General features: G+C 41.7%; 1 protein-coding gene and 1 pseudogene across 1 annotated transcript in view; one reads left to right on the plus strand and one right to left on the minus strand.

Annotated features, from left to right (window-relative positions):
* Positions 1 to 8,851, plus strand: part of SRFBP1 (serum response factor binding protein 1) — a 110,911-nt gene extending 102,060 nt beyond the window's left edge. The window contains exon 8 of the mRNA XM_006886025.1: positions 8,790 to 8,851. Within this exon, the coding sequence (XP_006886087.1) occupies positions 8,790 to 8,851 (62 nt within the window). The remainder of the gene's footprint in view (positions 1 to 8,789) is intronic.
* A 602-nt stretch (positions 8,852 to 9,453) lies between these two features.
* LOC102844451 lies at positions 9,454 to 10,769 on the minus strand (annotated as a pseudogene).
* Positions 10,770 to 12,192: the final 1,423 nt, after the last annotated feature.

Here is a 12,192-nt window from a genome sequence, read left to right on the forward strand (position 1 = left end):
GAATATTGAATGCATGTGGACTCCAAAAGAGAAAACAAATGTTTTGCAGAAAGTGTAACAATGGCACTCCTTAGAGGTGAGAATGAGATGTTGTCTCAGAATATGTTACCAGTGTAACACCATCTCTTAATTGACTTCTTAGGAAATAATTGGCATTATTGAGAGACAGTTTGTAGATGCTAAGTATTTTACATTGTACGTGCATTTGATTTAGTGCCTTTAGTCTAAAACAATAGTGATTTTCTGATTCTATAAACTCTTTCAGGTTGGCACTGGTAGCAGCGAAATTATTTTAGTGGAACCAGGGTGGTTAAATTTATTCTGAAGACACACAGTATTCCGAGAGGCAAAGAACAACTTTGATTTTCTAGAAAACTTAAATGAGAACAGTGTTTGAGGCTGAAGCACTCACGCTGGCATCTTGTTAGATCATTAAGAAGAAAATAATATCAAAGATACCCCCCTCACTGCAACTTCCCTGTAGCGAAATTGTGAAACCCTGTATGAGAGGAGAATATGTATTTCTTTTCTTTGTTTCTATTACTCAGAAGTATTCCCTTAAGAATAGGTGGGAAAGAAGGTTTCTATGTACCTAACTCCTGCTAACTCCTCTGAAACTCTGGAAGAATAACAAGGCTATTAATTCCCCTGTGGCCTGAAAAGTCACCTTTGCTCAGCCTGGGCTGTAGAAGAAATCTTAACTTGGTGAGATATTTTATAAAGAACAAATTGCCTAAATTAGTGAAGAAGTTCCACCATATGTGTCATTTCCATTTTACCCTCTCCTATCATTCTCTTAAATCTCCGATCTGCAAGGCAAATTGAATCTAGTTTCTATGCTTTTGGAGTGAGTTTCAGAAAGCTTTGAAATGAGTTGTTACATCTTTATACTCTTCTAAAGGGTCAGGAGTTGCACTGTCAATCCAAAGGCAATTAGAGTCCGCTGGCTGCTCCATGAAAGAAAGATAGACAATTTCCTCCCATGTGATAATACACCTTAGACATCCCACTAAAGGGTCAGCTATGAGGTTCAGTCTCACAGACGCATAACAGCACAAAATAAGAGAACCTTCCTCCACATGGACCACAAGTAACTTTCTCCATGACCTGAATTAAATGGAATGAAAAATCCACCTGAATTAAAAGGATGAACGCTCTAAGATAGAATGTTGGCAGAGGAGAATGTAAAGCCATTGCTGCTCACAGCCACAACACCCAATGTCCTCTACAGCTCTCCAAGAAGTTGGTGTTCAGTTGTACTTTTTACAGAATTTTTCCTCTCCCCTTGTCCCTGACCCTGCCATTGGATGGTTCTTTCAATACATTGACTGTAAGTGTATTAAAGACACATTGTAAATCTTACTGTTTAAGTGTGTAATCTTTCACAATGTTATTTCTTTCAAACAGAAGACTGTGACAAGAAAGACCATATTAAAGTGATATATTACACCACAAGAGCACTCTTAGTGAAAAACTTAGACCTGTTTTCACTTACAAGGATGGATTAACATCTTGAAATATCCTAGCAGGATTTTATGAAACAGAAAAAAAATAGAGGAGTAAATAGGGTATTCCTACCAATGTTGTTATCATTTTTAGGTGACATTGAGTTGATTTTAACTCATTAACCCTGAATATGTTGCTATTGTTATATGCCGTTGAGTCACCTGAAACTCAAAGCAACTCTATGTACAATAGCTCTGAAGCCTGCCCTATCCTGAGCCAGTCTCACTGACCATGACACACCTATCCCCATTACCCTAGTTACTATAGCAAGCCATCTTATCTGGAGTCTTCCTCTCCACACTATTCCTCCAGCCTTCCAAGCTCGATGTTTTTCTCCAAGGATTGGTACCTTCTGGCCACATGCCCAATGTATCTAAGGTGGAGTTTCAAAATCCTAGCCTTTAGGAGAAACCTGGTTTCACCCTCTTTTTGGTCATTCTTTTAAGTGGTATAGCATTGGTCTGTCCATTTGCTGTACAGAGGTAACTTATGGTTGCTGTAATGCTAAACATTGTGACACTGATGTGTCAAATGAGGTAATGGTTACCCATGGTGGACAATGTTTGGTGGAGCTTCCCAGTTAAAACAAGCTTGGAAGCAGGAGTGGCATCCACTTCTGAAATAGCTTGCCTCTGTAAACTCTGTGAACATACAGAAATAATAAAAGTTATACAAGTGTTCAGGTCTTTAGATCATAAGTTCTCTATGGGTCATCTACGACTCAATGGTACTTAAGAACAACAAAAACATGACAGACCTATGTGTTTTTTTGTGTGATCCATGGTATATTCAAGTCTCTTCTCCAGCATCACAACTCAAAGACATCAATTCTTGTCCAGGTCTCTTATGCATAGCAAGAAATTGAGAAGGCCTTAGTCTCTAGACTGACATCTTTGCTTTTTCTAATGCAGTTTGCCTTTTGAGTCTCTGACTGATGGTGCCAAGAGTGTTGATTATAGAGCACAGTAAGCTAGAATTAACAATCTCAATCTCTATTCCATCCATCATGCTGCTGCCAATTGGCCCAGTGTAAGAATCTTTGTCTTCTTGATGTTGAGCTTCAATCCATATTGAAGACTCCAGTCCTTGGCCTTCTTCAGCAAGCACTTCAGGTCCTCCTCAGTTTCAGAAAGCAAGGTTGTGTCATCTGTATAACACAGGTTGTTGATTAATCTTCCTACAATCTTGATGCCACATTCCTTTTCATAAAGTCCATCCTCCCAAATAATCTGTTCTGCATATAGATTGAAAAGGTATGGAGACGGGACACATTCCTAATCCAGTTCCTTAAGAAGGATTTTGAATCACGTAGTGTCTCCTTGCTTTGTTCTGAGAACTGCTTCTTGGTTCAAGTATAGGTATCACATAAGCACAATCAAGTGTTCTGGGTTTCCCATTCTCCTCAAGGTTAATCACAATTTGTTGTGATCAACACATTCAAATTACTTTGCATAGTCACTGAAACAGATAAATATCCCTCTGATACTCTTTGCTTTCTGCCACAATCATTCTGACATTGACTATCATGTCTCTAGTGCCACAACCGCTTCTAAACCCAGATTGTATTTGTGATAGTTCTGTCAATATATACTGTTTCAGTCGTTTCTAGATAATCTTCAGCAGAATTTTTTTGCATGTTTTATGAGTGATACTGTATGATAATTTCTGTCTGGTAATTCACTCTGTTGGAACACCTTTTTTTTTTTAATGGAAATAAATATAGATCTCCTCCAGTCAGTTGGTCAAGTAGTTGTCCTCCAGATTTCTTGGCACACTTGGTGAGCACATACAGGGAAGTATCTATTTGCTGATATATGTCAATTGGTATTCCATCAACTACTGGGACTTTATTTTTTGCCTAGTCCTTCAGAGTAGCCTCAACGTCCTCCTTCATCACCATTGTCTCTTGATCGTATGTTGTTTCTTGAAATTCTTCTGTGTCAGCCAATTCTTTTTGGTACAGTACTCTGTATAGTCCTTCCTTCTTCTTTTAATATATCTTGTGACAGCCTCATAATCATTGTTTATTGAGTTCTTTGTTGCAGCCACTGTGCAAATATAGTTTGTTCATAATTTCCCTCTTTTTCACAGACTTTCCATTGTACCAAGTATGATGTCCTTCCTCAGGAATTGGTACCTACTGACAACATCCCCAAAGCACATGAGATGAGCTTTTGCCATCCTTGCTTCTGAGGAGGAGCATTCTGACTGTTCTTAATTCAAAACAGAGTTGTCCATTCTTCTAGAAATGAATGCAAATTTCATATTCTTTGCCAACATCATAATCCAAATACTTCAGTTCTTTAGGCTTCCTTATTCCTTTCATAAGTTTATGAAGTGATTGGAAATACCATGGTTTGGGTCAGGCATACCTTAGTCTTCAAAGTGTCGTCATTACTTTTTAACCCTTGAAATAGCTTGCAAAAATTGACTAGGTGCAAGAAATCATTTGATATTTTAACTGCTACTTCAGTGGACCACCACCTGTCAATTTCTTGTGCTGCTGTATGTAGTGTGTATGATGTTGCGATATGAGAAGCTATGCCACTTATATTTCAAATACTAGGATGGTCACCCAAGGTGGACAGGTTCCAGTGCATCTTCCAGATTAGGACAGACTAGGGAAAAAGGATATGGTGGTATGACTTTGTTGTTATGTACCATTGAGTCAGCTGTGACTTACAGTGACCCTATGTACAATAACTCTGAACCCTATGCTATCCTAAGCTAGTATCACTGTCTCCGACATACCTAACCAGCATTACCCCTATTGCTGTGTCAATCCTTCTCACTTGGGCCTCTTCTTCTTCTGTACTGTTCCTCTATCCTTCCAAGCATCATATCCAAGAGTAGTCCCTCTTGGCAACATGTCCAAAGAATATGAGATAAAGTTTGAAACTTCTTGCCTCCATGGAGCGCTTGGTTTCACCTTCTCTAGGAAAGACCTCTTTGTTCTCTTGGCAGTCCATGGTGTATGTGCAGTTCTTTACTCCAGCACCACATCTCAAAGGCATCCATTCTTCTTCTATCATTATTAATCATTGTCCACCTCTCTGATGCATAACAAGTTATTGCCTGAATCAGGTGCACCTTAGTCTCTAGACTGACATCATTATTCATTAACACTTTGGAGATGTCTCTGACACCAGACTTCCCTAATATAATTTGTTATTTTATTCTCTTTTGATTGTGGTGGTTTAATTCTGGAAAAACTAACTACTGAACATCTTATGAATTGGAGTACAACACTTCTAGTTCTGGAAGATATGTCTCTCAGGTTGAAAGATGTACATGAAGCAAAGCACTAAGGACCTAAATTTGTTCGTGAGGCATGGCTCAAAATGAGAGAAAACAATTGCAAATACCCAATAATTGTAACATAGAATATAAGAAATGTGAATCTAGTATCACTGAAAGTTGTAAAAAATTAAATGGCACATAAACAGATGAATATCCTAAGCATTAGTGAGCTGAAATGGACTTGTACTATTTATTTTGCTCCTGATTCAAGTAATCGTCTTTCACTTGTTAGGAAACTGAATATTAGACAATGAGTAAGGATGACAGAAGAAGAATTGATGCCTAGGAGTTGTGTTGTTGGAGAAGAGTACTGAATATGGGGGTTCTTTTTAAAGTGAAATTTAAAGACAGTCATTCAGGTTAGTAGCCGAATACAAATCACTCAACAGTTCAGCTTCTGTGCTTGCAAGCACCTCAGCCTTACACCTTTAGGCCAGTGTTATAAAACTCCTAGTCCTCCAGTATGGCTCTCCTCTTAGTCCCTTAACTAAGTGGGCAAAAAAAATCCTAAATGGGTAAAAGGCTCTTATTTCTGGTTCAATGGCCTAGCAGTGCCAAGGCACACTCTGCCTCATGCCAGATCTTTGATCCTCTGCTTGGACCATTGCTGCCACAATGTAAGTCTAGTTGGCATAGAAGTCTGTAGCCGCAAAGGGCACGTACTGCATGCCTCCTTCTTTCTGCTGGTGGTGAAACTCCACAAATATGTCTTGGAGAAAGAGCAGCCAGGGTGCTTCTTGGAGGCAACCATGGTGAAACTTCATCTCATATGTTGTTGTTTTTGTTTTTATGTGCCATTGAGTCACTTGTGACTTATAGCGACCCTATATACAACAGCTCTGAACCCTGCCCTGCCCTGAGCCAGTCTCACTGACTCTGACACACCTACCCCTTTTGCCCCCATCACTGTATCAATTCATCTCATCTGGGGTCTTCCTCTCTTGCACTGTCCATCCACCCTTATGAGCATGATGTCCTTCTCCAAGGATTAGTAGCTCCTGACCACATGCCCAGAGTATGTGAGACAGAGCTTCAAAATCCTAGCCTCCCAGGAGAAAATTGGTTTCACCCTCTCCAAGAGCTTTCTCCTATTTGATTTCTTGGTGGTCCATGATATGTCCAAGACTCTTCTCCAGCACCACACTCAAAGGCATCAATTCTTCTTCTGTCATCCTTAATCACTGTCCAGGTCTCTGATGTATAGCAAGTAATTGGGAAGACCACGGACTGGATCACGCACACCTTAATCTCTAGACTGACATTGTTGCTTCTCAGTACTCTGGAAATGATCCTGACAGCAGATTTACCTAATGTGATTCATCTTTTGATTTCCTGACTGCTGGTGTTAAGAGTGTCGATTGTAGAGCCAAGCAAGCTGTACTTGTTACCTCAATCCCCTCTCCATTTACCATGGTGCTGCCAATTGGCCCAGTGGTGAGGATCTTTGTCTTCTTGATTTTGAGCTTCAATCCATATTGAAGGCTGCAGTTCTTGACCTTGTGCAGCAAGCACATCAGGTCCTCCTGAGTTTCAGCAAGCAAGCAAGGTTGTGTCATCTGTATAAAGTAGGTTGTTGATGAATCTTCCTTCAACCCTAATGCCACATTCCTTCTCATAAAGTGCAGCCTCTTGAATGATCTGTTCTGCATATAAGGTTGAAAAGGTATGGAGACAGGATGCATCCCTGTTGCACTCCCTTCCTGATTTTGAATCATGCAGTGTTTCCCTGCTTTGTTCTGATGACTGCTTTCTGGTCCAAGTATAGGTTTCATACAAGCACAATCAAGAATTCTGGGATTCTCATTCTCCTCTAGGTTAACTACAATTTGTTGTGATCCACACAGTCAAATGCCTCTGCAACAGCATATTGGTAGGAGGAGGCAGTCCTGGGAAAAGGACATCATGTTTGGAAATGTGGAGGGAGGGACAAAGGAAATGAAGACTCTCAACAAGATGAATTAACACAATGACTGTACAATGTGCCCAAATATATCAGAGATGATGAGGGTGGCACAGGTTCCGATGCATTCATAAGGTTGCTATGAGTTGTAGGCAACTAGATGGAATTTCACAATAACAATATTGTGGGAATAACATATTTAAGAGGAATGATACCACATTTGTAACCAAATGAAACATTTATAGGTATATATTGAACTATATTTTCAGTGATAGGACTATCTCCAAATGCCTTTGTATATCCATACAAAGAATACCAGAACTCAAAAAAGAAATTTTGCACTGCTATTCCAAAGGCACCCTCTGTTCCATGATAAAAGAGTGAACAATCTTTTCCCATGAGATAAAATGTCCTCCGAAAACCCACTGGAGGGTCACACAACAAGAAGGAACACTAGTTCATATGTTGATCATTCAAATTTATTCACAAATCACTAATGCCAAAGATGAAGAAATTTAAGACTTTACCAACTTCTGAAGTTGAAAATGATAAAACAAACAACCAAGACAAACTAAGAATTTCTAGTGATTGGTATGTAATAGTTGGAAACAAAGAGGAATTCAAATCAAGCAAAATGCACTAAGTCAATTCAAAATCACAGTGACCCCAGGACAGAGTAGAAGTGCCCATTGAGAAATACGACCTTTGTGTTCCCATGTCTCATTAGAATGTTGCAAAATCAAAGATTTACTTATTGTAAATATATTTTTCAAAAACATATGCAATAAAACTCATCAGATGGAACCAAATGGAAAATATTGGTGGAAAGAGATGATGTCTAAGAAACTCAATAGAATAAGGGGAAAGGTGGATGATGAAAGAGATCTTCAGTAGGTTATATATAGGTTTAACTTTAAACAGAAGAAAATGACAAGAGTCTATTAGAGCCAAAATATGACCTTGAGTTTATTCTACCTGGATTTAGACCCAATTTCAATAATAAATTTGATACATTGATAACTAATAAGCCAAGACTACACCAGTTGTGAGATGGCACTAAGGACAGCATACTGAAGAAAGCAAAAATGTCACTAAAAGGACAAGAAAGAAAAGCCATAAAGGATGTCAGAAAAGACTCTGAAACTTTCTCTCTTACAAAGACTAGCTAAAGACAAAACTGAACAAAAGATTTGAAAGGACATCTTGAGTAGACAAATTATTTTAGTGAAATATACAAAACTTGGAGTTAGAAAGCCAAAAGATCATGCATGCATTTCTCAAACTAAAAGAACTGAAGGGGGGAAAATGCAAAACACCAAACCACCCAAGCTTCAAGTTGTAACAATGAAGGATTCTATGGGGAAAATATTCAATGGTGGAAGAAGCCTCAGAAAGAAGCTAAGAGTATAAGGTCATTACCAATAAAGAATTGGTCCATTTCCACCTATATTAGCAGATAGTATATGATCCAGAACTACTGGGATTGAAGAGGTCCAAGATCCTCTAAAGGCATTGGTGCAAAACAACATTTTGGAGCTGAAGGAATACTAGTTGTACTGTTTCAACAATGGGATATAATTCTGGGCGTGATCACTCATCTATGCCAAGAAATTTGGAAGGCAGTTTCTTGGCTAACCCACTGGACAAGATCATCTGTGTGCAGTCCAATGAAAGGTGAGCCAACAGAATGCAGAAGATAATCAGACAACATCATTAGTATCACACACAAGTAAAATCTTGCTGAAGAAAATTCAAAAGTTGTAGTTGCACATGACAAAAAATGCAAGAAATTCAAGCCAAGTTCAAGATAAGTGACATCACTATAGATCAGATGTCAGATGAATCTTAGATGAAAGCAGAGAATATCGGAGTTTACCAGCATTTCAATGACTATGCAAAGCCATTTGTCTGGATCGTAACAAATTAACGATAACATTGCAAAGAACTGAGAATTCCACAAAACTTAATTGTGCTTATGAAGAGCCTGTAAATAGACTAAGCAGCAATTGTCTAAACAGAACAAGGAAATATTGCAGTTGGTTGGTTGGTTGTTTTTTGTTTTTGTTTTTGTTTTTTTCTTCAGTGTTCCAGACAATATATTTGGATGGAATTGGAGCCAAAGCAGGGCATAGAGGTGTCAGATGAGGCCAGGTGGTAAGCAGGGCCAGTCCTTGGAGGGCCTCCCTGAGGCTGAAGGTTCTGGCAGGGCCCAGGCTCTGGAATTCCAAGGTGATGTGGAGGACCCTCTTGCCTTTACCATCCAGCCTTGGGAGACACTGTCCTTGAAGCATTGCTGGTCCCAAAATGGTTAGAAACCGTCTCATGGGTCTATGTGAAGCCCCCACCAACCACAGAGAATAGGCAGCAGGCAGCAGGCAGGATTTCAGCAGCTGTGGAGACCCCTAGGGCAGCTGAGTGAGGCCAGACCACCTAGGAGGGGCCTGGGACTGGAAGGGATTTTTCTCTAAATTTGATTCATCTGGCGAGCTTGTACAGGAAGATGGCTAGACCCAGAAAGGGCAGGTGTCTCAGAGCAGGAGGACAGACAGATGGAGCACAGACGAAAAGCCTGGGGCTATGAAAGCTTAGGCAGCTGAAAGAGGACAGCGGTATCTGAGATGATGTCATTCTGTCCGTCTCCTCTCTCCCAGGGGCCACACAACACCCCAGCCTCCAGCACAGGCCTCAGGGGAGAGCTCTCTTCAGCAGCAGGCTGGGAGGGACCCAAACAATCAGGTCTCTGAAGATCACAAGTTCTGCGGCTCCAGCTGAGGCTGCCCTGGAACTTTCTTTTCGGAAACATCTGTGTCTTTCTGGTCATTGGCAGGAGCTGGGACCAGCACGTCACCTGTGTTGGGGTGGAACCTGAGCTGCCCCTCAGGGTTCGCTGTGTTGAAGGCCTATTGTTGTTGTTGTTGTTGTTGCTGCTGCTGCTTCCGCTGCTCCATTTGCAGACGTGCCTGCTGCAGCTCTCTCTTCTGGGCCTCCATGTGGCCTTGGGACCGGCCCAGAGCCTGTCTCCTGGCTGAGACGCTAGGCCTTGGCGTTCAGCTCGGCCTCCCGGGCGGCCAGCTCCTCCTCGGTGTAGGCAGGGTATGTCTCCACTGTCTCCCAGCCATCGGCATTGCCTCCAAACTCCTTCCTCTGGGTGGAGATCAGGAACTCCTCCAGGGTCACCAGGCGGTCCTGCCTGGTGTCCACATTCTTCATCACGCGCTCTCGCATACGCAGTCGCTCCTCCTCATCTCCCGCTTGCCGTTTCCTCCTTCTTTGGATCATATACCTTCTCCAGCTCCTTGGTGAAGAGAGCCTCCAGCTTCTGCTCATCTAAAACGCCATCGTTGTTGATATCATGCAGTATGAAGAACGTCTTGGGGTTAAACCTGTTGGTGTCCAGTCCGTCCAGCTCCTCCCACACCTCCTTCAGCTGGGCTTGGCTGCCAGGTACATTAACCTTGGGGCGCTCTCGGTTCCTCTCTGCCTCCCTCCGTTGCTCCTCCCCCAGGGATTCCAGATAATGATGCCTCTGGTGTTCCTCGAGCATCTCATAGCGCTTGAGCTCTTCGTGACAGGCAGCGTCGTACTGAGCGAGGTCCCGGGTAGCTGTCTGGATCAGCAGCTCCAGGTCCCCGGGCCTCAAAGGTGTGCTGATTCTGAGGGTCCAAGTCTTCAAACTGCTTCGGAAGGCTCAGGTGATCTCCTTGCACATTGGGCTCCTGTTCAGCGTCCATCCTGGCCTTCAGCAGCATCCGCAGCCGCGGTACCTCCTGTCGCTCGAGTTCGTCCAGCTTGATGCAGACACAGTGGCTGACCGAGTCCAGCTCACGGCTCTGCTTCCCGCTCTTTATGTCCTCTGCGGTGGCGCCTGCAGCTTCTCCCAGAAGTGCCCCTCCGTCTCCAGAACGTTGCTGAGCTCTTGGAGGTAGTGGTGGTGATACAGGCCTGTGTCAGGGTTCTCCTCCTTCTTGGGCGCCCCCTGCTCCAGGGGCCCGGCCAGAACAGTGCTCCGCCGCAGTAGCAGCGGCTGCAGGAGGACGGCGGCGCCGGGCCCGGAGGGAGGCATGGCGAAGATGCCTCCCTCACACCGCAGAGGGCGCCTTCCCGGGAAAGGACCCCCCATGCATCCTTCGGAAACCGTGCAGTTCAAAATCAGAAAGGGAGGCAGTAGGGCTATATTTTTTTCCCAACATATTTACTCAATCTGTATGTTGAGCAAATACTCTGTGAAGCTAGATTATCTGATGAAGAATGGAACATTTAAGAATGGAGGAAGACATATCAACGACTTGCATTTATGCAGACGACAAAACCTTCATGTTGTAAAGGAAAAGTTTACTGATGAACATTAAAGTCTTTTTATGGATTAGGTATCCATCTGAAGTAAACAAGGCCCCCTGCAACTGAACCCAAAAACCAGAATCATGCTAAATAGAGAAAAGATTGATGTTGTCAAGGGTTTTTTGTGGGGGTCTTTTTGTGTGTGTGTGTTTTTAAACTTGGATCCACAACCTATGCCCCTAAAAAAACAGCAGTGAAGACATCAAAGAACTTAGTATGGCAGACAAATCTGCTGCAAAAGATCTCTTTCAATTATTAAACACAGATGTGACTTTGAGCAATAGTGCATGTTGGATGCAAGCCTTGTTATTTTCAATCACCTTAAATGCATTTGAAAGCTGGCTGGTGATAAAAAAAGGTCAAGGAACTGATGCATTTGTATTACAGTGTTGATGAAGGATATTGTACATACCATGGATTATGAGAGGAAAGAAAAATGTAAAGATGTTCAGCCTGAATGCTACTTAGAGGTAAGGATGGTGAAAGTTTGTCTCAGACACTTCAGACATGGCATCAGGAGAGAGATTATCAGTCTCTGGAGAAGGGCATCATGCTTGGTAAAGTGGAGAATTAGCAAAAAAAGGAAGACATTTAACAAGAAGAATTAACACAATTGCTTACAAGCTCAAACACAGCAATGACTGAGAGACGATCCAGGATCAAAGATTTGTACTACTGTACATATTGTTGCCGTTACTATTAAGAAAGAACTGACTTGATGGCACCTAACAATGTCAAAACAAAGCATAGCTAGCATAACAAGTGCTAATAAACTGTAATAAAAAGGTAGTCATGCTTTCTGATAAAATGGAGATATTTAGCCTGCCTCTGTGTAATAAACTAACAGAACACGGAAACATCAAATAATGATACAAAGGAAAGCAAATTTCCTATTAAGAAGCAAAAGAAAAAAATTATATTGCTTTGAGGAGGCAAGGGAAACAATAAATTTGTTTCAAGTATCGCTGATACGTATACTGATACTTTTAAAGGTACCTATAGCCAATAAGATCCTTTTTTACTAGAAGAGCTCCTTTAGATCTTGTAACTTTTTGTGTATATGTATATTAAGTAATAGTACAATTCTTTCCCCTATTCCCATCAAAACATTTTCTGACCATTTTAAATTTATCCTCTCACAGATTACT

This window comes from Elephantulus edwardii, unplaced genomic scaffold (genome assembly GCF_000299155.1).
Source record: "Elephantulus edwardii isolate Elephantulus edwardi_28Jun2011 unplaced genomic scaffold, EleEdw1.0 scaffold00046, whole genome shotgun sequence".
Lineage (NCBI taxonomy): Eukaryota > Metazoa > Chordata > Mammalia > Macroscelidea > Macroscelididae > Elephantulus > Elephantulus edwardii.